Source organism: Protomyctophum parallelum, assembly GCF_964188405.1.
Source record: "Protomyctophum parallelum genome assembly, chromosome: 3".
Classification (NCBI taxonomy): domain Eukaryota; kingdom Metazoa; phylum Chordata; class Actinopteri; order Myctophiformes; family Myctophidae; genus Protomyctophum; species Protomyctophum parallelum.
The window spans coordinates 52,249,294-52,275,464 of record NC_139698.1 but is presented as its reverse complement, the minus strand read 5'-3'; the positions used below and the strand labels follow the sequence as shown (position 1 = coordinate 52,275,464).

The following is a 26,171-nucleotide window of genomic DNA, read 5'->3' as shown; positions in this document are numbered from 1 at the left end:
TATAAAGTAACTGCGCTGTCTCTAGAGTGTGTTGTCTGGAAATGGACTGACACGGACAGTACATTGCCTCCAACCACCATCAGATTAGTGCTGTTAACTTATATCCAGGCCATTGTCACGTTATTAAAAAAGTCTCCCCTCGCGTCTCCAACCGGGGAATGGAAAGAACTGGGCCTGCTGTCGAGATAACACGATGGAGACAGCACAGTGTCTGTGTTTTCATTTAGATGGGCTTTCTTGAACTTGATGCTATTGCAGAAAGTGGAAGAGAGGTGAAGGTGGACAAAACACTGAGATAAGCTGTCTGTTAGACATTATCACAAAGCCAAGAGCATCATGGGTTGTTTCTCTTTTTTCCCCCCATACTGTAATATGTTATGATAGATAGGTGATCAAAAAACAAGATCCAGCCACAAGCAGCAATTAATCGTGTATCATGGTGTCCATGTCCATGTCTATTATTATAATGACGTAATAAAGTTGTGTTGCTATTGCACCATCTATTGGTGAAATTGCACCAATTTTGCATGACACTTCAAAGCCGATGCCTGCCCATTGTGGACAAAATGTGGTTAAGATAGTTAGTTAGTTAAGGCAGTGTCTGCAAAATAGGCCCAATCCCCACAGGATTTGTTCTGAATTTGGAAGCGAATTATAGCTAAATTGAACATAGTAACGAATAGAAAAAGCTGTGGAAAAAACATCAGAGAACTCCAGAGGCGTACCAAACTTTGAGAGGGGTTGGACAAAATTAGTTGTAAGAGTAGTGAAAAACTGGTTTGGACAAAATTCAAAATAGCAGAAAGGAAAGAATGAACATCCATATGTGCAAGTGCATCGGAGTCATCATTACAGAAAGAGTCCATTGGCGGAAAATGTGTAAACAGCTGAAACTTTTGAACCCAACTGCCAAGTTCTCTAACTCTAGGCCAGAGAGCCAGATAACCTTTGGGGTGGAAGAATCAAAATAAACCAAAGCCTTGCGTGCACACACACACATCCCCACTGTGGCCTCACTTTGCCTCCCTCCCTCTGTAGACATTTTTAAAGCACAGCTCAAGACCCACTTCTACACCCTTGCTTTTAATTGATCTTTTATGTTTTGTTATTCATGTCCTCACTGTATTGCATTACTGCTTGTTTTTTAATGTTTATGCTTTTCTTTTCTTTTTTTCTCCATTGCTCTGTAAAGCACTTTGAGCTGCATTTCATGTCATGAAAGGTGCTATACAAATAAAGTTGTTTTATTATTATTATTATAGGTTCGCAGTGCCAACTACGAGGCTGATCCCTTCGTGCAGGAGTTCCAGTTCAAGGTGCGAGACGAGATGGCCCATGTGACGGGCCGCGTGCTGCCCGCCCCCATGCTGCAATACGGCGGCAGGGTGAGCACAGAGCACTTTATGGTACCCTTCCTTTAAATCACGCCCATTCTCTCTGTTTGTCTGTCTGTTTTGACACGCTTCTCCTCCTCCTCCTCCTCCTCTCTCCCCTCTCGGCACCTCTCTCCCCTCTCACTGAGGACACTAACACATGCAGGCTTTTGCCGTCTATTTGGACAACCGTCTGTCCATCCGTTTGCGTGTCTGTATATTGTTGTTGTGGTTGAGTCTCAAAAGTATAGCCTTGATTTGTTTATTTGATTGGGGGCTTATTTATTTTTTTAGTCCACTTGAACTTTTTTCAAATGTATTTAGGGGATAAAATCAGCCAGGGTGGGAAATCAGTTAGTCTACATTTTGCATGGTTTAGCCAGCTCAACATTTTTTACACAAAAAAGGAGTAGAATGGACAATCGTGAAAGACAAATCATTTAGCAGTAATTGTCTTGACTGAAGTTCTTTTTGTGGAACTCAATCAAGAAGCAACTCATTGAGACTTAATCCACTGTGTGCATTAACATTCACTTCTTACACTTATCTAGTTTGCGCAAACAATCCAAAGAGAAATTATGGCACCCTTTGAATGTGCATACTCTCATTATTCTTGACTGATTTTGAAACCATGCAGCATTCGTACCAGCTTTGCATTTCAGTAAAGAATGTAAAACACATTTTAAAATAATAATAAAATAAAAAAATCTTGAAACATACAGTATACATTGTCTTGTTAGTTTATAGTTAGTTTATCCACATACAATATTCATGTTAAATTTAGGTCTTTGTGTTTATTTGTATGTTTGTAGCATCTGTATTAGTCATTTTAGGTGTGTGTGTGTGTGTGTGCACACATTCTAGTTAGTATGTACGTCCGTGGATGGTACGAATGAATGTATGCGTATTCTACAGTATATCAGTCATGCATGTTGTTACGGTGAGGCTTGGCAGCAGATCAACGGCATGCTGTTGTTTCAGAACCGCACCGTAGCCACGCCCAGCCATGGGGTGTGGGACATGAGGGGCAAACAGTTCCACACGGGTGTGGAGATCAAGATGTGGGCCATCGCCTGCTTCGCCACACAGAGGCAGTGTCGGGAAGAGATCCTCAAGTGAGAACTACTCACTGGTCCTGTTTTTCAGGATCCGTTTACAGCCGTGCTCTGCATAACATTAGCCTCTGTCGGTCTGCTTGTCCATCTCTCTCTCCATCTATCGTACATTTATTTTGGCTCAACTATTATTTCCTGGAATTCCTTCTCTTTGTGTAGAGTATTTACTCTGCAGTTGTTGAGGACGTCCCATATAATTGTCAAAGTGTACGGTCATAAGACAACACAAACATAAAAACTATTATATAGCGTATATTTTAGTATGTTGTGTATGAAGCCCAGTCCACACCAATGATTTGCAATACGGAACCATTAAATAATGTTGTAGAGAAAAGTCACAGCTGTCTGAAAACCCTAAATTACTCTCTCTCTCTCTCTCTCCCTCCCACACAGCATACAGTGGGGAGAGAAAAATAGAGTTTACGAATTGGATAAAGAGATAATATAGATATTCCATATTTGTATCCCATTGTATTACAACATAATATAATGGGTTATGTCATGTGCTAAGGAAACCGTTAACTATCTTTGCTCCTCACCTTGATGTGTCCGTCACTGTCCTGTTTATGGAGTGGATGTCGTTTGTATCCCATATCCCGAAGGTACTGTGACAATACTGTTGCTATGGAAATTGAGGATGTGGACTGTCCATTTTTACATCATTGCAAACCACAGTTTTAGTATTCTATTGCAAGTGGCTGCATCACAAATCATTGATGTTGACTCTGCTTAACATTCCATCCTATCTTGTGTATTTTTAGATGTGTGCCAATGCACCAAAGGGATATATACCAATAAGTAGACATTTCTGTTAGCTTGTTGATGTATATTAAAGTCATGATGGATTCTACATCACATGTTTTTCCCCTTCTACAGTTTAAAGGCCGAATGAACGAACTACTTAACACAAAGGGTCATTACGTTTAATTAGTTAAATGAACTGACCTGGCCCTTTTTTGTGTATTGCTAGTATTTATAACCAATGCCCACAAGTGTCTGGTTACTGCTACATTACCTAAATGAGATCCTATTGTTTACACCACAACACCAGGCGTTTCCCCAAACCTTTTTGCTCAAGATCTAAAAGAGACATTTGATGTGAAAATATTTTCACGACTTTCACAAACTATTCTATTTAATTCCTGAACATGTTAATGTTGAGACTTTGGACATAATATGGGTTAAAAAGATAAGAGATTATTTACTCTGGACCCATAAAAATGGGACCGTGACCCACTGTTTGGGAGACGGTGGTTAAGACGGTTCCATCTTCTCTTCCTACCTGCACCGTTTGTAGGGGTTTCACAGACCAGCTGCGGAAGATCTCTAAGGATGCTGGGATGCCGATCCAGGGCCAGCCATGTTTCTGTAAATACGCCCAGGGGGCCGACAGCGTGGAGCCCATGTTCAGACACCTGAAGAACACCTACTCTGGACTGCAGCTCATTATCGTCATCCTGCCGGGAAAGACTCCGGTCTACGGTAGGAACCGTATCTGAAAGCATGATGACTGACTGGACCAAAAGGCTTACAGCAATAAATGAATTGGTTTTCACTGGTTTAACCCATTCTGACCTGAGATCAGATTCATACGAGGTTTCCGCCGGACACACACTGGTCTGATGAACCCATTCTGACCTGAGATCAGATTCTAAAAATGTCAGTCGCTCTTCGATTTTTCAAAAATAGCAGACCTACAAGCTCGTATCGCGCCACTCGGTGGCGCGATATGAGCTTGTAGATCTGCTATTTTTCAATAGCTAAAGCATAACATGATGCTGACACCAAAATGGGTGCCCGGTCAGAATGGGTTAAAGTGTGAAATGCATAATTACTACTTTTAAACCAAATGAAGACCAAATGTTTGTCGACTACGCCACCTTCAACATAAGGATACACTCTCCATGCCCAAATATGGCGACAATGTGTGTTGTCTAAGCTAACGGTGTCGGAATGAGTGGACTGGTGGTGGTGTCGGCAGTGGTTCTCAAAGTTAATATTACAATTATTTTAAACCCTTTATCTATTTAAGCAAGTGTAACTCTGATCCTTTGTCATTTTGGGACAAACTGTGCCCCTCTCCACCTCATACTGTATGTCCTTTTCAGGATTTTACCTAATAAAAAAATAGCAAATTGATTGAATCAATGTACTGTAGATTGATTGAATACTGTATGTTTGCAGAAAAAAAATCACAGTAAAGTATAGTTCAATACAAGGTCTGCTAAGAGCATTTAAACCCAAGGAAGCCTATTGGATTGTTTACATTGGGGTCCTTCATACTCAATTCATCAAAACATATAATGTAATACAAATATACACTATGCAAAAACATCACAGATCTTCAAGCTTAAAACATGTCGCTTCGCACCACATTTCGAACTTACTATCTTACGATCTACTACTTTTGATGCTTTTGTGTGATGCGGTAGTGTGTGATGAAGTAGGGTGTTAATATTCTTCCTGCCCACTCACAGCGGAGGTGAAGCGTGTGGGAGACACCCTCCTAGGCATGGCCACCCAGTGTGTCCAGGTGAAGAATGTGGTGAAGACGTCCCCTCAGACCCTCTCCAACCTCTGCCTCAAGATCAACGTCAAGCTGGGAGGAATAAACAACATCCTGGTACCTCATCAACGGTCAGAACCACTCTTCTTCTCATCCGCGTTTCTACTATCCTTATAATACGTGAGGGGGCTGTGCTTTTTCAATTACTTTTTTCATTTATCTAAAAAAATAACTATCATTCACCAGAACCAAGGACGGGTGTTTTCGATGAATGGTTAAAATCTTGTTTGAAGTTACAACTTTTGTATAGGAAGGGCGATGAAATGAATATCAAATATCTAAATACTGAATCGAGCAACTTAAAAACTGTCTGGGGTGTTCACAAAAGCACGAGTAGACGATAGAATTACCCCCCCCCCCCTACGGACCCCACCTTGACAACCTGTGCTTTAGAGTTTAGCGTGCCTTGTATAAGTGTAAGAGCTGTCATGTTGTGAGGTTGTAGATCTGCTATTTTGGCTTGTTTTTGATAAATGTTGTTTTTTTGGACATACAAGGTTCCCACCCCGCAGCAAAGATATGTAAAATAAAGAGTAGAACTATAATATTGTTTGTACTGACTGTGTGTCCTATCTCGCAGGCCGTCAGTGTTCCAGCAGCCAGTTATCTTCCTCGGCGCAGACGTCACACATCCCCCTGCAGGAGACGGGAAGAAGCCTTCTATCGCAGCTGTAAATTGCAGCTTCCCTTTCTTACCCTCCCAATCTGCCAGTATATACATTTCTCTTTGTAAAAATGCCGTGTTGGTGGGCAGTATCTTTAGCTTTTGCGTTGTCACAAACATTCTTGTTCCCTCACAACTCTTGGATACACTCTGTGTCTGCTACACGCTGTCTGTCCCTATCTCCTCATTGTCCTTTTTTTATGATTTTATATTTTTTATTTAGCTATTTAATTTTGTTTTACCCCATTGGTTCTAAAAGCGGGGTCTGGGGACCCTCAAGGTTCCTTGAGGGGATTCCAGCAAAGGCATTAATACAGCATGAAAATTTGTTTAACCACTTTAATCCATTTTAATATTTGGCTAATCAAAAATAGCCCATATACAACGTGTCGAATCACAACACACTGCTATTTTCGAAAAGTACTGATTTTGAAAAACAATTAATGACACATATCTTCTCTTTTGGGGTCCCCGGGCATAACATTTTTCCAAAATGGGGTTCTGTGGCCAATTTGGTGAATTTGGTGGTCCTTGGCATGAAAATGTTTGAGACACACTGCTCTACCCACTGTCTTCCAGGTGGTAGGCAGCATGGATGCCCACCCCAGCAGGTACTGTGCCACAGTGAGGGTCCAGAGACCCAGACAGGAGGTGATCCAGGACCTTGCTTCGATGGTGCGTGAGCTGCTGATCCAGTTCTACAAGTCGACCCGCTACAAGCCCACCAGAATCATCTTCTACAGGGACGGAGTGTCGGAAGGCCAGTTCAGACAGGTCGGCACATCCCGTTCTTGACTCAATTTGATGGAGAGTGATTTGGTCCAGGGTGACCCTGTCCCTAAGCTTGATGATGGTTGCATACCCAAATGTCCACAGATGTCCCGTGATCTCACCCAAGTGTCCATTTCAAGTTAAAATGCTGCATACTCTGCAGCCAGTTAACTCATATTGTCAGCAATTCCATATCCTCGTATTTTGGTGAACAGCCTGTCCCAGATAAAGGCCTGGCTTTTGACCCTGAAATTGAACATTTTAAATCTGTAAAGATATTGTAGAAGTATTATTGTAGATGTGTGGAGACCATACATGGCACCAACCTGCTCATAGGGAGCAGTTAGGAGTTCAGTGTAATAATATATTACATAATAATATTATTAATTTTATTTGGTAACGCAGGGTTAAAGAAAAGTGTCTTGCTCATGGTCACTGACACGCAGCCAGAAAGATAACTTCACATAACACACATTGAGGTCTTGCATTACGAGCCCTAGTTAATAAACAGCAGTGGTTTGGACCTTGATGTTATGAAGTCCACAAAATGGTCAAATATTTCCGCAGGTCACCAATTTAAATTTACTATACACAGGAGGAAAAGTTTTTGTATTGGGATCTGGCTTATGTTTTTTTTTTTAAATGAGCTTTTGGGAATTCCTGAAATAAGGTCTGTATTTTACATGCTTAAGGGGTTGTCACGTTTTGTTCTATGACATAAAATACATTCATTAGTAAATACCCCACTCGTGAATTTTGAAAGCTTTTACATTTCTACATTTTACAAAAGGCAAGTCGCTAAAATACACTACAGACATTGTCGAGGACAAAACACATAACATCATTATGCTGAACACACGAGCATTGACTTTTGTTGAGGTAACAAGGAAATTCTTCCGGCTAAAGAAATATGTAATCCTGGACCACTATTGTAGAGATGTACAGAAAAAAACCCTGTTCTTCTACTTGTATAAATGTACTGCATTCATCTGGTCATCTCCAGGTGCTGTATTATGAGCTGCTGGCCATCCGTGAGGCCTGCATCAACCTGGAGAAGGAATATCAGCCAGGTATCACCTACATCGTAGTGCAGAAGCGCCACCATACACGCCTCTTCTGTGCCGACCGCAACGAGAGGGTAACACACACACTCATACACACCTACACACACACAAAACCATCACAGAGTATGTCAAATGTCACAGAATGGTAGCGTGGAATCCAGACTGGTTCGCTCCACAAATTTTTTTTATACATGTAAATATATTATTTAAAAAACAATCGCTTCTCATTCTGGCTGTCTCCTGAACAACTCTCCATTTCCTTTTGTCACCTGTTACGTAGGCACGTCATTGCTGATTGGATAGTGCTCAACAGTGGCGTACGGACTTGGCAATCGGCCCCGGTGCACATATTTTCTTTACTTTACCTGGGTTACATCTTCTGATAGTTGTACTTGAATGTTGACATGAAATAATAATCCCATCTAGTGTTTCATTAGCACAAACGTGACAAAATAGTCTACGGCTGAGCTTTGTTATGCTGCTGATCATAAACACATGCGTTGAAAGTTGAAACTAAGGCTACGGTAAAGATCCCGAGAAGGACTGGACAATACGGACCTGAAGCTGTTTATAAACCAGTCAGTCAGTGACGTCACTGACGAATCCTTGGTGTTACACTTCATTCAACCGAGTAGCCTCGGTACTCAGGCTTTCTTGTCACCGTCACCATGGCATTTTGGTTTCTTCTTCCCCCGTCATGGGCCTCTGGCGTCTAGGCCCCCCGTTGCATTGCACCGTCGAAATGTACGCATGTGGTGCTCAACGCTTACCAGACTGAGAAGTGAAAATAAATAAATAAATAATAATAAATAAATAAAATGGTGCGCTGAACGGAGCGAATCAGTCTCTGGATTCCAGGCTAGACAAATGGTTTGAGTTTGAGTTTAGCGCACTGTTCCCTACTAGCACTTTAATGGTTGGAAATGTCACCTCCTTGGCTTAATTACCCTTCTTGCCAGTGGGTCTGATCTCCTCCCCAAGCCCTGTAATTATATTCGATTAAAGCGTTAGGGCCCAATGCATACCCAGAGCTCTGGAGTGGCACATAAGGTCCCCGCAGCAATACTCCCCTTATTAGTTAATAACCTCGTTTACAGTTCAGGCTCTCACAAACAGTGGGCCAAGCCACTCACTAGAGAATTAGGCTTTTAATTGGTTGATTGTGGGAAGTAGTCGCTAAGCTGACAACCGGACATGTCCATCAAACATGGTTCCATTTATGAAGATGTCAGCGTTACTACAGCAATCAGTGAACAATTGAGTTCATTATTAAATGGGCCAGTTTGCTAACTGAGTTAAATCGGTGACTTTTTCTTCTGGCCTTCTGTTCAATTTACTCTTCCAGTTATTTTCTGCTTCATACAGAATATTGTGAAAATTAGAAAGAGGCCAGTGGTGAAAAGAGCAGCAACCCTTAATGTACAGTCCTCCTCCTCTCTGTCAGGTTGGACGTAGTGGAAACATTCCTGCCGGCACCACCGTTGACACGGACATCACGCACCCCTACGAGTTTGACTTTTACCTCTGCAGTCACGCTGGAATACAGGTACCGTAGAGCCATGCACCATCTGCTCTCCCTATAACCCTTCTGCCTAATCTGCAATGCCGTGGGCGTCACTGAAATCCAATTAAAAGCCTCCAGAAGACTGCAGGCTCTGTGCTATTGTGGAGCAACGCATTTTTTACAAATGGTGTAAAAATACAGTTGCTTTATGTAAGACATTTGCAAACCGTTCAGGAATTGAGAAAGGCAGAAATTTTGGCTGGCCGAGATTTCATTAAAAGCTGTATTTATTAAGTTACCTTACCATAGGTATTTTGTTGATTGATCGATTATTGATTGAATATTTCATTATCGAGATTGTTAATAGTTCAAGTAGTACAGTCAAAATGCTTAAAGGATAACACAAAATTCCCCAGGGGCTTGTTTGCATTGTGGTCCAATGAACTGACTTACCAGTAAAAGCTCAGTAGCAGCGAATGGTATATTTACAGAAAAAGGAGGTGTTGGGAGCAGAGGATGCTACCATTTGTTGTACCAGTGTTGCGCATCATCACACCTAACGTTCTCACGGAAGACAGTTAAATAGGCTAGCCACTGCTATATTATTATTATATCACAAAATAATGTTATATCATTGACCTAAATGGCGTTATATATTAACAATGATAATATGATAAAAAAAAAAATTAAAGACTCGAAGGAATTTATAAATCAGTCACTGACGGAAAATCCTGGTGGCGGTTGGGAAAACCTCTGGTCTAGGGTACCGACGGGTGACAAAGTGGTGCTGTTGAGCTTCACACATACAGGTGCATGATGGGAAGCTGAGTTTTTAGCAGCCATTACCTCACACGCACACACATAGGCCCTCATTTATCAACCGTGCGTACGCCAAAATATGGGCGCACGCCGAAATTACCGACATTTTCGGCATTTAACATTTCCGGCAAAGCTTGAAATTGAACTTGAGTAGGACAAATAGTCACGTCTACTCTTCAGCTGGCGTACGCTGTTTTTCTGTTTTACACAAGCGGAGCAGCCTTGTCTGAACTGCTGAGAGGCTGTCACAGGCATCTAAACATATATGTATTCACTCCTAAAATGTTTATATAAAAGGTATGTATAATGTATATGGGCTACATGTAAAAAATAAATAAATAAAAATGTTAAGGAATACATGTGTCATATGAAATTAGTAGGAGATAAAATCGCGCAATTAAAAACAATGTTGCAAGAGATGCTTAAGCCATTTAAACAGTGTTTTGCATGAGCGCATACATGCGAGGATTTGGGCTGTCTGTGCTGAAATATTTCCATGACGGGACGTTGGAGAGTATAGTGCAGCAGTCCCAACGTGTTATAGCCTACTGTAGCCTAATCTACAGCATGAAGGCCGATGTCTTTCTTACGGTATGTGCAATATAATAAACCCGACGCGTCGCTCAATGCCAAATGTACCGTGCCAGGCTCCCAGCGCAAGTGGGAACTGCATCGGAGATATAGGTATATTACCCAGCCAGGCAACCACCATGCCACATGAGGCTATATACGGTTTTTGCTGCACATTCATATAATGACAGTTGACAGCCCGGCCGGCGGCCACAGCAGTGACTAACGACTGCGAGGCAATCTAAATAGACTGTCGAACGTCGGAACGTGCATGGTCAGTTGGTCACGGACGGACCACTGTGATAGAGAGAGACAGACAGACAGACTGGACAGGAGGAGCACCTGCAAAACAGCAGCGTGTGTGTGCCTATTTGTTATTTAATTATGGTTCACAGGTTCAGGTTTTCGTTCACTAATATATCTTGTTGTATATTAAATTAAAAATACTTTAATGATTTAATATACAACTAACAACACACAGTGAAAAATTGCGATATGTGTGCGGGGGGTGAGGCGGGCAGCAAGGGAAACGAAGCGAGAGGAGAAACAGACAGCTTTATTTAATGTGTCATGTAGGTGCGTGCGTGCGTGGACATGACAGCAAGGCAAGCGAGGTGAGAGGGAACAGACAGGGTAGGCCTACAACTTTATTTAATTCATGCAGGTGTTCGTTGTTTATTTATTTAACAACACACCAGTTAGTTGGGCTTGCAAGTTGCGTGTGCGTGCAGCTTGTGTGCGTCTGTGTGTGTGTGTGTGTGTGTGTGTGTGTGTGTGTGTGTGTGCGTGTGTATGAGAGAGGGGGGTGAGGCGGGCAGAAAGGCACGGTAACCATGGTTTCCAGATCGTATAGCAGTGGTTCAGGTCGCAAAAACGAGGGCGAGGCTTGATTTCTTAGGGCGTGCCAGATCAAATTCAGCCGTGACATTTATTAACGTGAGAACGAAATTAAGGAAGGATCAGCTGTTTGCGATCACTTTATAAATGCCGTGGAGACGTGGGTGTACTACGAAACCTGCACTCGAATTTGTGGCAGATTTTACACTCGATTGATAAATGAGGGCCATAGAGTCCAGGGAGGAGGGCTTGTACAGTACAGTATAGTACAGTAGTCCAGCACCACTCAGTTCAGATGGGTCTGATTTTCTTCAGTGTGAAATAGCAAATAGCAAGACCTCAAATCATACGGAAAATGTTACTGTCTGTAGTATGTACTGCTATAACTAAACTGTGTGTGTGTGTGTGTGTGTGTGTGTGTGTGTGTGTGTGTTACATTCTATTTCATAACCACATGTCATCTGCCTCTCCCAAGGGCACCAGTCGGCCCTCCCACTACCATGTGCTGTGGGACGACAACTGCTTCACCGCTGACGAGTTCCAGCTGCTCACTTACCAGCTGTGCCACACTTATGTGCGCTGTACCCGCTCTGTCTCCATCCCCGCACCAGCCTACTACGCACACCTGGTGGCCTTCCGTGCCCGCTACCATCTGGTGGACAAAGAGCATGACAGGTGAGGCTGTGAAGGAGGTAGCAAGGAAGTGGAAGGTAGGCTAAAAATAGACCCATGGCTTATGTCCTAGGTTCCACTATGCTCGCTTTATAGCTTGGTTCTCATCGCAGGAAGTGCGGCTTGCGCTCGCGATCTTGCACGCCCTATTTTGGGGGACTGTGTGATTAACGATCATCTGTTTCTCATTTTCTCCCTTCCTCAGCGCGGAGGGCAGCCATGTATCCGGTCAGAGTAACGGCCGGGACCCTCAGGCGCTGGCCAAAGCTGTTCAGATTCACCACGACACACTGAGGACCATGTACTTCGCCTGAGCTTACATCAGACCCCCCCCCACACACACACACACACACACACACACACACACCTCATAAATGCACAGACATACACACTCCCCTATAACACAGCTGGCCTGCCAGTCAAGGAGTCCTTGGAGGTATGAAGCCCATCACACACCGGATGCGCAGCGACGCGGCACAGGCGTTGCCACGCGGCAACGCCTGGAAAATAGAACAGTGGCGTATCGGAGCGTCAGGCGAGGCGTGAACGTGCGTCGGACGCCGCCGGTGTGCGATAGGTTCATTGAAAATAACGGAGGCGGCTGTTTTGACGCGCGGCGTTCGCAGACGGTGTGTGTAGCCCTTCAGATGCCCCTTCCACTCACCCATACACCTAGTCAATCCGGACCTGACACTGTGCAGAGGGAGAGGAGGCTGTCCCCTCCACACTGGACCGAGGATACAAACGCTGCTTTAAAAACCAGAGAAACTTGGCACTATTATGCAATATCAAACCAGCCAACTATTTAATTTTCCCTTCGTTTCATATCGGGGCCCCTCGACACAACGCCCATCTTCCCTCCCTCGCCGGCCTACACTTCACTTCTGGTCCAGGATATATATATACTTTGTTGTTTGTTTTGCTCCCCCTCTGCGGCCGGCCTGTGGCTTGGCACACTACTTCAGACCCACTGCCCCTTCCCCCCTTAATACCATGCCCTTTTACAGAACTTAAAGTCAATTTGAGCAGCCGCACTTTTCTGCATTATCAGTTTTACTGTTTGTTTTGTGTTGTTTTTTTCTTTTTTAGTGGTTGAAGGAGCAGAGAATAAGAAGAGGTCAATTTATGGGGTGATAAAGTGGTAATTATAGCTTATTTTTTTGGAGCATTAGATGACGGGTACATCAAACATTTTCTTTTCCTGTGTCTAATCTGTTTCAGCCCACAGGGATTTGCCAATCCTTGTCAATCCATCACTTGTGTGTACAAAACAAGCTGTTATTTTTGGAAAACAGTGCCACCTTTAGGCTACAAGGTGGCATCTGTTTGCATCGAGCAGTACTGCCATATTTAAACAGTGGCACAGATCATATTCAATGATGGTAATAACAATTGCTCTATAGCAGCCATCTATGGGGCTTTATAATGTGCAACATGGCTATATGAACCTAAATTGTATTATTATTATTGTTTTTATAATCAGGCTTTTCAATATTTATTAATTCTCTCAAGCCGGCAAGCTTGTGTTTTTACTATTGGTATTCATAGCTGCTTTAATTCCTACTCTGTGCTTGTTACAGTATTTTATAATTTGTCACAGTGGGTGAATTTGTTCAACAGATCATATGGAGAGTTTCCTCTAGTGCAATAATCATTTAAGAGAGGGGTGGAGATATCGGGGTGTAGTGCATCAATAATCAATAATCATTTAAGAGAGAGGTGGAGATATCGGGGTGTAGTGCATCAAAAGAAAAGTAGCACATCTCATTTGACAAATACGCATTTTCTTATAAACAAAACAAAGTTTGCCACATATATGGCACTTTTATTTATTGTTCCTTGGAGGAAGGTCTTTTTTATGGTTACATTGTTAGGTGAAGACCTGGTAAATCTAGTTTTGATGATTTTTCATGTTTTACTTGAATGGGAGGATTACAGTACCTTTTGTGGGTTGAGAAAATGTTCTGACCTTGGTGTTATGAAGCCCCTTTAAATGTATAAATTAACAAATGCATGGCAGACGGCTTAACAAGGTGGCCTTTCTTAATTCCTGTTGAGTTGACATTTTGGAGATGCAAGGTTTTCACCCAGTAGCAACAATACAGTGTATTTATGCCATAATGGGGTGGTAGTCAAGTGCCTGGAAGAAGGGAAGGGTTTATTGTTTTGAAACCGGTGTAACAGATTCTTAAGAGGTTTCCATTAGGGACAAATTAGGTGTTAATTTCTAAAATGCTGTTCAACCACCTGAAGTGTATCATCTCTAAAACATAGGATCCAGTTTAAGTGTCATCATGAAATAGTCAAATCACCTATAATTCTTTACGAAATACCATTGTTTTAATGTGTTGAAAAATGTCCCTTTTTGTTTTTCGTAACGGAACGAAACTATTCAAATGAACAAACTTTGTGTTCTGAACAAATGAGCAGCATAACTCAGTTTGAAGCAAGTCAGCATCTGCTACTGCCTCGTAACTCTCCTCAAAGAGCTTTGGATTGTGCAGTAAATTCCATCGCCTGACTGTTACTGTTCCATACATCTCATTCTAATCGTCCCAAGACTGATATTTATGGTGTTTGCCTATACGACGGTTGAAGCTGTTGTCTTTGCTTAGCCACAGTATTCCAGCAGAGCAAGCTGCACTGGCTTTTGTTTAAACAGACATGGATCCGGCTGCTACTGTATCTTCTGTTTAGTACTTTAAAGGGACAGTTTCACATAATGGATTCAGCTTAGCCTAAGACCAAAGGTCATTTATTTCAGTGGAGGTCACTCTTTGGAAGACTAGGTGAAATCCATGTCTGGTGAAACCAGTCCCAAATAAGTAATGGTTTAGGACTGGCTTCAGACCCAAACATAGGATCCAAGTGGCTGACTGCATATCTTCACTAGAAGAAGCTTAACTATCTAATGGGAGCCAGCTGTCGGAATGACAGGGTGTGTTTGTGTTGGAGGATGTACTCACCACTCCTCTGTGCTCTTGGTGGTCTGAAGCTTGTCCTGTGGTGTTTTAAAGAGTTATAATGATAATCTGCACTAAATGAAGCATGTGTATCAGACTGAACACAGGCGTGGTGCTATTCACTCTGAATTTGGAGTCTCTGCGTTGAGAGGGAGTTGGATAGGGGCTGGGCACGGTACAAAAACATGTAGATGAAAATGGCTAACCTAATGCTTTGAGAGGTGTTATGAGAAGGTCCTCCCGGCATTGTTTGTGCAGACAAACTCTGGATTTAAGACTTTGCCTCAGCAGACAGCAAAAACTAAAATCTGCAAATGGTACAGTGGTAAAGACTGCCCCTTGGCTGGACAGTGCAGTGTAACAGTATAGGTTTAGGGTACATTGCCCCGTTGTCCTGCATTGTTGCATTTGAATGCCTTTCCAAGGCTAGCCTTCCCGCTGTGGAAGCCAAAGGGGTTTGAGCCTTCACGGTTTTCACTAGTGTCCGAAAGCCTTTTTAAAAGCCAGATTGAAAGTATATTTGTACATTTTAAATTATGTAATGCACACTACTTATTTTTGCTAACAAAAAAGTTCTAAAAAATGTAGTCTAGTTATTAATCTTAGTAATAATTGTATCTTGATTATTTACGGTTAAAAAGTATAATGAAATTTTATTATTCCAATAGACTGTTGACTTGTTTCTGTGTCACTGTATAACGTATAGTGTATTTCTATGTACAATTATGGGGTTGTTATTGCTATTAGTAAAGCGTGTCTGGACTGTTCAGCTCTATAGTAAGGTTGTGGACTGGCCAATGCTTTTTTTGGAAGAAGAAAAAACAAAAGATGGTGACCTTCCATCCAATTCTTATTTGTCCCTTTTTTTGGTAGGTGTTCAGACAGAGAGAGGCCTGTGGTACAGAATTTAGGAATATTGAAACGTGTTGTTGCTATCCCTATTGTGATTATATGGTAATGATGATATACAGTACAACATAAATGGGGTAGCTTGAATTATAAGAGCATAATTCCTGCTCTTGAATGTTGTCATTTTAATCAACTGGTGCTCACAGCTGCTCCTTGATACATGTCAAGGACACGTATGATGAAAGAATAATTCGCGGCGGGGTTTGTTTTTTATTTAAAAATGTGGGTTATGTCAGCATGTGACCTTGGTTGTTTTCCTCCTCCTCACCCGAGCACTTCCATGTGCATTACAAAATACAATGGCAGTGACTATGATTTCATATTATTGTCTCATGGTTCCCTTCACTGCTGACTGTTCACTCCCAAATCCCAATACCAGAGGACTACATTCCACAGCCAGTGGGGTCCCATCCAATCCCATAGGATGTTATAGGAAAGATTAGGAGGTGAGGTTTGGTCAGTAAGGCCACGTGTCCACCTGGCAGTTCCTTGTTCTGCTGTTCAGAGCAGCTCCAAAGGGGCGACGCTTGGCACAAAGTAAAAACTAAGTTCTTTGTCGATCCCTATTTCACCTGTAGTTCATGTAATACATTTCATATCAACATTTCCAGATGCGAACATTGTTGACTCAACCTATTCTTGTACTATGTGCACTTTTGAAATAGACCCACATTATCTGTATCTTTTCTTCAAATGCCCATCCATTCATCCGTCTTTGTCTGCTTATCCAGAGTATGGTTATGGAGGCAACAGCTGCAACAGAGGAACCCAGACTTCCCTTTTCCTGGGCCACTTCAGCCACTTCAAACTGTCTGTGAGTTGATTCCCACCTCAATGACTTGAACTTAGTTGGCATCTTCTCAGGCTTCATCTTCTTTCTCTCCAGCAGGCCAACATTGAATCTCTCTCTATATACTAATCCCTGGTGGATAGAATCGTTAGAGGGTTCTTGGATGACTTGCATTCCATACCCGCTCCAAGCCATTAAGCTGGGCCTCTTACCCATTTAAAGTTCGTAAATAAGTTGAGATGTTGTCGTCCCAAGACCTCTAGTCGTTCGCTTTACCAGCTAAAACCGAGGCCGGTTGGATATTCGGCTGGGCAACAGTAATGGGTGTACCACCTCATTCTTTATACCTTCCAAACTTATGGAAATATACTCCTTTCTGTTAATTTCTCAAATTCTAATAATAATATAGTATGCCTTCAGCCACTTCCTCAATTCCTAGGCTTCGGGGATGTTTGACAAGAGACTATCGTATCCATCGTCATTCTCTTCGAATGAGAACTCTTTCGTAAACTCAAGTCGAGGCAGCCATTGAGACATGTCTAATCTTCGGGGCCATTGTTTTCTTGAAAGAAATAGAACCTCTGCAACAAGAACAAACAACTTTTTCATTTCACAGCGGCACACGTGCACACACATACCCGACATACACACTCCTATACTTTACTCTCTGGTAGGTTTGTTTCCAAATGTATTGTAAATGATTTCCACTTATCAATATGCAACTTGGAATGATTTATTAGTTTTTATTTTTTTCCATAAAATTGCAACATTGAGTAGACTCAACCTGCTTCAGTGCATTCGTTTTGAACCAATGCCCATCCCCTTTAGGTGCTCTGCCTTTCTCCTTTGAAGCGGCTCTGTCTTGCAATATGTACCTTGTTCTTTCCAATAGTGCTGAAAGCATGGCATTTTATAGGTGTTTGGTGCTTGGAGCGCTTCTACCAAGTATATATCGTGCTATTTGCTTAAAGAAAAGTTGTGCTTGGTGGACACAGAGCCTGGCCCTACGTGTATGATCCAATAGATTATGTGGTATTTTCTAGCACGGTGTGCAATTCGTTCAGAATCTATGCTGATTATAGTTAATTCTGAGTGTATGCGGTTGTATGTTTGTTGGAGAAGTCTGGTCTGTATGCCACTGAAGGTTCTTGATATATGCGAGTATTGGTATGCCGTTAAAGCGGAATATCTGCTGTTTCTGATGGATGTTGATGCAGTTGTGTCCAAACTAAACTCTTGAGTGCAATTGAACACATGTTTACATAGCAAATGTGTTTGCCTGGCTTACAACTTGCCGAAACCACCATCAGTTCTGCTTTGCGAATGCTAGCTAGTGGAGAAGTGACCTAAAATGAAAAAGACCATTTGGGGTCTGTTGTGTATACTAGACATACTTGTTGGTGTGGTTATAAAGGTTTGACATCTGTCCTTCAGTTTCTGACTGCTGTTCTTCAGTCTGAGAGCTTCATGTCCTTGGTTTCGGAGTAGAATGTGAAGGAGGCTGTCAAAACAAATGTCCAAACCTTTCCCACAACGTGACAGACATCTGTGGAAGAAAAATAGCCCAAGTACAAATTTTAAATGTCACCGTGTCCTTCGTATTTCATGAGTAAAAATCCGAAATTATGATTTTTCTGTATTTGGTGTGGAATGTAGTAAAGAAATGAGAAAGAAGTCCACTGAAAGTGCCTTTCCTCTTGATGGTGCTGCAAACGAAAGACAAACATCAAATCAAAGAAAAACCTTTTCAAGAAGAACGCATTGTAATGCAGAAATGGCTGCATTTGCACACACACACGTGTGTGCATACAGTACACAGTTTATATTTAGAGATTAATTGAAGATTCAAACTTGCGTTCCTAAATATTAAGACTTAAAGCGTACATATAATTAGACTATATGCCAAGTATGTGATTTGTGGTTGAGCTTTTGCTTAGTGTTTGCATTTAGTGTCTTGGACCAATGGTGTCGTTGGTACAGTATGTGCATTGAGGGAATTTCAAATAAGATGTAAAAAGATGGCATAGTAACACTAGTGTGGTGTAACGCATCCCAGCCCATGAATGAATGACAAACATAGCACAGCACTTTATAGACTGCCACTCTCACACAGACACATGGCCAAGAGCTTTTGATATCTATCCCTCCAATCCCTGTGCTAGGTTCAAGGTAGGAAAGGATCAAAGACTCAACCCACACGGACACCACAATTCATAACATCTAGGGCTGGGTGTTGAGAAAGAAGTTTACTATACAGATTTTGTCTTGCTCTTTATTTCATTTTATTTTAAGCATCATAAGGCATTGAAAATTGATGATTGTTAGAGAAAGAATTTAAAATGTGTTCCTGTTTACGGGCATCTTTCTGAGGAATTATAAGCAGTACTATGTTGAGAAACGGATACATGGATGTGAAACTTACTGTAAGTTACGCTATTGCATGATGAAACATGTCTTCAACATGTCGAAAGGGGTGATGTAAACGACCAGTATTGCTTTAAAATTCTTCAACGGTACCCAGCCTTACTTGGTGACAGCCCATGGCATTCTTTCATCCTAGTGCAATGCCCTGCCATGTTGTCCTTGGAGGGGGGGGGGGGGGTTGGAGGGAGCACAGCAGTGCCTCTAGTCCTGTACGTTCTGTGGGTACCTTGTGATTCCAAAGGGGTTAAAACTTTCTAATACAAGAGATCTCAAAACACTGCACCTCACTTACCTAGGTATGCTGCATTATGTTACTACATACATGAGAGAAAACTGCAAATATTGCTTTTATGACCGTTCAATGCTTGAGTAATGCCTGGTTGCGATATTCTTATAACTATTTTAGAGACAAAAAAAAGTATAACTGTAAACTATCTTCTTTGTTTTGTCTTAACACTTAATAGACTTCGGGAAAAAAAGTTCTTTGAGCCGACTTTATTTTGTTGTCCTATTTAAATGTGGTGTTCTTTAAATATATATATATATATGAAATATATATGCGACATATTTTATGGTGTATTTATTGAGAGTGCATATAAGCGGCTGGAGTCTCCGCATCACTTGCAGCATGGTGGGGGCGGAGCTTGGAGGATGAGGCCTTAAGCCCCTCCCCCTCCATGTTGACGCCTTATTCTCCCTAGACGTGCAAAGCACAACAACATGGAAGGGGTCCGAGTTGAGGAGGTGGATGGAGAGGGTTGATTTGACCTGTTAACAGGCCCTGTGACTTGAGGAGGTGGATGGAGGGGGTTGAGGTGACCTGTTAACAGGCCCTGTGACTTGAGGAGGGGTTGAGGTGATCTGTTAACAGGCCCCGTGTCAAGCAGTTTCACTTTTGTTCACAGAAAAGGGAACGGGTCAGTTCTTCACCCTCTTCTTTTTGTTGTACTATTTATTTACCCTCCATAGAGCACCGAAGTCCTGACGTAACTCGCTCATCCCTTCGATTCCCCTGGTTTGCGGAAATAATTTCTCTATGGAGAATAACATGGGGTGATCTTAATATCGTCTACTATAAGCGTTGTGGTCCAAAAATAAACAAGCTGTCTCTGCGTTATTGTCAGGGAGGTGTCTCTGTATCGTTTGCGACAGTCAGTCACTCATATATGATACAGTCTGCTTCTAGCGAAAATCTAACTAATTCAGCAGCAGTAACATTAGCGTTTTCTCTCAGTCAGTTGATTCTTCATATCCATATGAGTGAAGCGGCCGGGATGACATGTTCATTTTTCAAACACAGTTCTTATATGAAGCAATCTAAAAATCCTCCTATGGCGATTTCAATGCAACTAAACAAATACATGAACCTGGCGACTGACGCCCTCTACTGAAAGTGACGTCAGACTTCGGTGCTCTATTGGTCTCTAACTATCTGAGAAGGCAGAATGCCAACCCCCGACATGTTGCAGTTCATCTCTGTTGGTCTCCAACTATCTGAGAAGGCAGAATGCCAACCCCCGACATGTTGCAGTTCATCTCTGTTGACGAAGGGAACCATTTCTGAACCACACTGAGTGTTAAAAAAAGCTGACTTTCTCATCCCAAGCTGCTAGTTTGTACATGTAAATCCCCAAGCCAGTACAGGGCTGGTGGGAGAGCATAGAGAATAGCGGGAAGGAACGAAACCTGTTTTAAAGGCAGAAGTATATGAACTATGGTCTTTTTTTTTGTATTATTATTATTATTGTAGGAGTTGCTTCTGTCCTCTTTAATTGTCTCTTGTCAAGCTCTTTTCTTGTGCCAGAACCTTTTACAGCAGTAAAAGTAGATCTCATTCCACAATAGTCCGCCTTAAGTGGGTTCAGATTCATGTGTGACTTTGGGATTCCTGTCCTGGGAAGCCTACCTACTGTGTGTGTGTGTGTGCCCTCATTCCCCCAATAGGCATCACTTTAACCACTAACCAGTACTGGTGCAAACAGGAACCACATTTCAGCGTAATAGTATTTTACACAAAAAAAATAAAATAAAAAAAAGTTTAAGCCTGCATGGATGCTGCAGGTGTGTGTGGAGTATGCCACATCAGGACTGTTCTGACAGTGTCGGGTAATTTCTTAGTCACAGAAACATTGTGTTGTTCTATGTGGTAACCTCCATGGACGTGGCATTCAGAAAATAGAGCAAATGATGAAAAGTACTATTAGTGCTATTTGACCAGAGGTGTTCCTCAAAGTGCTGGATTAGAGACCTGTGCCTGTATATTGAACCAAGGTGTTGTGATGATGAATTATTCCTTTTAATTTAGATGTCTGTTGATTGTCTCTCTCTTCATCACGGGATCAGAGACATGGAGCTTTGGAGGGATGTAAATCCTCTTTAAAAGCAAATTGGCCCTCCATCCATTAAGCCAAATCTTTTTCTGTTTTTGTTTTCTGGTTTAATGTTTGTTTACTCTAATGTTTACTTCCCTGAGCTATCAGATGTTAATTTATTTCAGTCCATTAGCATTCCAATAACGACTATGAACCAAATATTGCTCAAGAGATTAGGCTATCTGATGCTGATTATTTTTCTTTTTCCCAAGTGTACATAATTGCCATATTCACATGGCAGCCATGTGACAGAAGAGCAAAAAGGCTGCCATGTGAATATGGCCAATGGTTTGAAGGGTGATGTTTTACTGTGGTCAAGGATGCTACATTAAGCGTGACTGTACTATATGCCCATTGTTGGGCATATGCAATGTAGCATGATGTTTGGTTATCATTGTCAATTCAAACTGAAGGTGGTAGGCTCTCTGGTACCATTGAGTGTGGCACCAGCAAATGGATTCGCGTTGAACCTTTTACCATCATGAGATCCATGTCTCTGTCCCTCTGTATGTTGCAAAGACTCATTGTACCAACAATTTATTTTCTTTTTTTCAGTTCAATGTCTATCTTGTTTTATAACTCTAGGTTGTTGGCCTTTTAGTGTTGCTTTGCTTCAGTTTGAAGTGTATCTTTCACTAATACTCGCAATAAAAAGCTTTGCTTTACCCTGTGATACTGTCATGCTTTTAGAGGGATAGATCAAATGAAACGATATACTGCTGAAAAAATGTGGGCGAGTGTTTTGGGGCAAGCATTTTGTTTTCCTAGTGTAGAGGCCTTGACACTTGATCAATCACCTGAGATTGAACGAACCACAACCCTATAGAGCCACTGGGGATTCAGGGGAATAGATGATATATTTTCTACCAGGTCAATATACTGTACTACTACTACTACTTAGGCTACATACAAAATCAGAAGTTAGGGTTTGCTTAAAAACATATACATATTTAATAGTCATGTTATACAGACTGTAAGCAAGTAGACCTAAACATATTGTGTGTAGGAAAACTAATTCAGAAGTTAGTATGAACTCAAGTAGCCTATGAGCTTGCAGACATACTCCCAAATATGCCTCTTTGAGAGAAAAACTAAATGAATACTAGTTGTATATTGATCCTGCAGTCCCATCACAGACCAGGAGATGGAGCACTTCACCAAGAACAATTTGGCCTGTGCTGAAGAGGAGACAGGCATATGAGCTGCTGGGGAACTCCAAGGCCTTATAGCCGAGCACGTACAGCAGTAGACTACATTATGTTGTCTGGGGCGGTGTATACGAGGACAAGCGCTGTGTTAATCCTAGAGGAAATCAGTATCCAGGCCCAGATTGAAACAAGCAGGAACTCCAAGTCATAAAAGGACACGAGGGAGCATGGAGGGTCTGTGGACATGCCACTGCATGTCAACGGCACATTGCCATTAGTGGAGCATGTCCTCATATTACAGCTCCCTAAACAAAGGCACGCTATACTGCTGTACATGCTCTCTTTACCGCAGGATGTTGATGATTACATTTCAGAGATATGGGTGCTGACATCAGGGAAGCAGCTGTCCCAGAGGGCATCTCCGGGTGGCTCAGCGAGACCTGAACTGATCTTGTTGTCCCCACATGCTCCATGAGGGCCCCATTGATTGTCTCCATGCCCAAGAATGCTAGTTAAGGCCTACATCTGCTCCTCTCCCCAGCATCTTACCAAGTTGTATACTGTATGTGTGGGGGGTTGTTAGGCTTTATTAACTGCATATCAAGCTTTTACCCACTTAAACCCTGTATGTTAGACCCAGGCGTCTGTGTTTGGTCCTCTCCTTTTTCCCTCTCTCTAGGTCGTCCTCAGACGAGCCCTCCATCGTTGCTTCCAGTCATCCCGGTTTTTCCCCTCTACCACAAATCTCTTTGACAAAAATAGGCAAAATAGAACACATCGCACATATGATACCAGTAAGACGCCCTGAGGGCAAGAAGCGACCTGCGTATAGGGCTGGGAGTGTTGGCTGATGAATGAATATCAACATCCTAATACACCCTGATACTGGTGGGCCCTATTCCTATAGGCTGTGTGTGTGTGTTCCACTTCCTGTCGATTTGATCCAATGAAATACAATGAAACTGGTCAGATGACCAATGATATCCAATGAAATCGACAGGAAGTGGAACACACACAGCCTAGGGAAAAGGTGAATACGTAGGTCGTGAAACTACAGGTCTGGGATGCCCATATATGTCTCCATATATGCAGATCTAGGTGATGATCCAGTCTTCTCCATGTATGGCTATCCAGGGTTTGATGAGGTCAGTGTCGGGATCTTCATATATGGAGACGGCCATATATGGAGCGTGTCACGAGGCATGACGGACTGACAACCATATATGGAGGTGTGACAGACTGACCGACAGGTTTTGCAGGTTTTCATAGTAATCTGTGACTTATGGTCGCAATGATGATACACTGACTATTACGTTATCACTATTGCTGGGAAAAAAGTTTGACTTTGTTTTTATTCTATATTGTGCACAATCTGCAGTGTTTTACTTTACTGTAGGCCTACTGTATGCATTACATTAAGTTCCTATATTCCATCTTTTTACTATATTCAATACTGTATTGGTTTACACTCCTCAGCTACTGTACTGTTCACACTATTGTCCCACTTTGCATTTAAGTCCCTGCTGCCCTCTTTTCATTTGTATACGTTATGTGCAGTTGTACTTATTGTTCCTCTACTGGGTGGGTCTACATGTATGTATGTAGTCTAATCTAATCTATCTGTGCATTGCTGCACAAATAAACAGTTCCTCATTCTGTTGCTTAGCGTTTGCATTCAGTGTCTTGGACCAACGGTGTCGTTGGTACAGTATGTGCATTGAGGGAATTTCAAATAAGATGTAAAAAGATGGCATAGTAACACTAGTGTGGTGTAACGCATCCCAGCCCATGAATGAATGACAAACATACACTTTATAAGACTGCCACTCTCACACAGACACATGTAGCCGAGGGGAGTAACGGTGAATCCACACCATATCTACACAAAATATGCAGTATGAAAACATGCTATTTCAATGTCTGTGATTGTTTGTCTGTCAGTTTTTCATTTTAAGGCACGGGTTCTGCAAATCTAAGTATGACCTTCATATTCAATTATTTTTTTCTATGTCCAGCTTTGAGGGTCTGTGTAAACACAAACATTGAAGACAAAAGTGTGTAAACACAAACATTGAAGACAAAAGTGTGTAAACACAAACATTTAAGAGACAAAAGTAAGGAGGCAAATTGTGATTGGCTGGAATGAGATGATGTACACTTTGTACAGTATGATGATAAGAGCGCCTCTCACTTCACACAGGTGTGGTTTTTGTTATTGAGGACTCCACAGATGGAAACTATTACCATACTATTGTCATTTTAATTACTAGAATGGTGCCCGTGGGGCCTCTACAGCGGTGCCCGTTGGGCACTGGCCTACTTGGAACGATGCAAGTTGGAAATGCATGCCCCACCCAGATATTATGTCTGTCTCCCTTTTATGCCCATACTGTATATGGAGTTCTTTGTAAGGCATGCCCAAATATGGAGTATATGCAGCCAGCTTGTGGAGTTCTGTGTCAGGCATGCCCAAATATGGAGTGGGGCTAACGGTTCTCGAGTTACGTGGATTACACACACTCAGACATAGAGACATGGTGCTGCTGCATTTATAGATACACTGTATTATTATTATTTTTTTAAGTTTTAAAAAGCTTTACAATAATGTTTCCATTTTGTATTTTGTTGTTGACCATTGAAACGTGGAGCCTTTTTAGTTGCAAATGGTTAATTACATGTTGCATGCAGAGAAATTGAATTGAATCAATACACTGTCTCTGCCAACTATTTAGGCCCTTGGTAATGCCCTACTGTACAGGCGTACTACCATGAAGTTCTCACAAGGGCAGTGACGGCCGTCACAAAAAGCCTTATCAAAGATATTCAACACGTATACACCTTCCTTCCTTTAGGCTGATTTCTTATCAGCATATACAACATTTTCACGAGAGGTTCTCTACCCCGATGGCTGTCTGTGTGGGTCCATTGCCACTTGCCCTCAGCGATCTGTGCACTAATCAAAACAGACCAGCAATTTTCCATTCGTTGGCACTCCACTGGTCCCCCTATCTCTATAATCATGACTAGTATACAGTATAGTTATGGCAAAGGAAGTTCCGCAGCAACAACAAGAACAGAAGCTGGAATGCACAGAGACATTAAACAAGTGGGTTCAACGCAAGGAAGAGTGGCTGCCAATGTTTCTCATGAATGTGTAATGCATCACTGGACTGCTCTTTACTTGCGCAAGCAGTGTGCCAGTAAAGGGTTTGATGATGCATTGTACATACTTCCTGTGTGTACAATGCATCTCCCCAAACAAGGAGGAACTATGAATCAACTATTGTGTTTGCTGGGCTGGCTAAGGGCCAATAAGAATTGAGATAATGATAAGATATTATTGAGTGACTTTTCATTTGTCTATTCTCTGGGCTGTAGGAATTACAATGGAATAGAAACCTTGTGCAGTTTTAGTTTTCACATTTTCATTTACTGTATAGTAATGCCTTTGTGTAATATCTGCAAGAGAGAACTAAACACAAAATCACACATTTAGAAAGTACCCAGAACAATTACACCTTCCATAGAGAGTAACTTGGGCATCTCTCTGACTGCAAAAAAATCCAATCCAGCAGTAGCTGTTTGAGAAAGGAGAATTACATCACATTTA

The 26,171-nt window shown here is 42.0% G+C and overlaps 1 protein-coding gene across 2 annotated transcripts in view; it reads left to right on the top strand.

The window, feature by feature from the left end:
* ago3a (argonaute RISC catalytic component 3a) overlaps positions 1-12,286 on the top strand; it is a 40,447-nt gene extending 28,161 nt beyond the window's left edge. The window contains exons 10-19 of one of the 2 annotated variants that reach the window (XM_083761431.1): positions 1,263-1,385; positions 2,355-2,488; positions 3,786-3,970; positions 4,966-5,125; positions 5,635-5,725; positions 6,298-6,492; positions 7,493-7,627; positions 8,998-9,099; positions 11,759-11,958; positions 12,161-12,286. In XM_083761431.1, the coding sequence (XP_083617557.1) occupies positions 1,263-1,385; positions 2,355-2,488; positions 3,786-3,970; positions 4,966-5,125; positions 5,635-5,725; positions 6,298-6,492; positions 7,493-7,627; positions 8,998-9,099; positions 11,759-11,958; positions 12,161-12,269 (1,434 nt within the window). In that variant the 3' untranslated portion in view covers positions 12,270-12,286. Of the gene's footprint in view, positions 1-1,262; positions 1,407-2,354; positions 2,489-3,785; positions 3,971-4,965; positions 5,126-5,634; positions 5,726-6,297; positions 6,493-7,492; positions 7,628-8,997; positions 9,100-11,758; positions 11,959-12,160 lie in introns of both variants that reach the window. The other variant, XM_083761430.1, reaches the window with a different exon arrangement.
* The last annotated feature ends 13,885 nt before the right edge of the window (positions 12,287-26,171 follow it).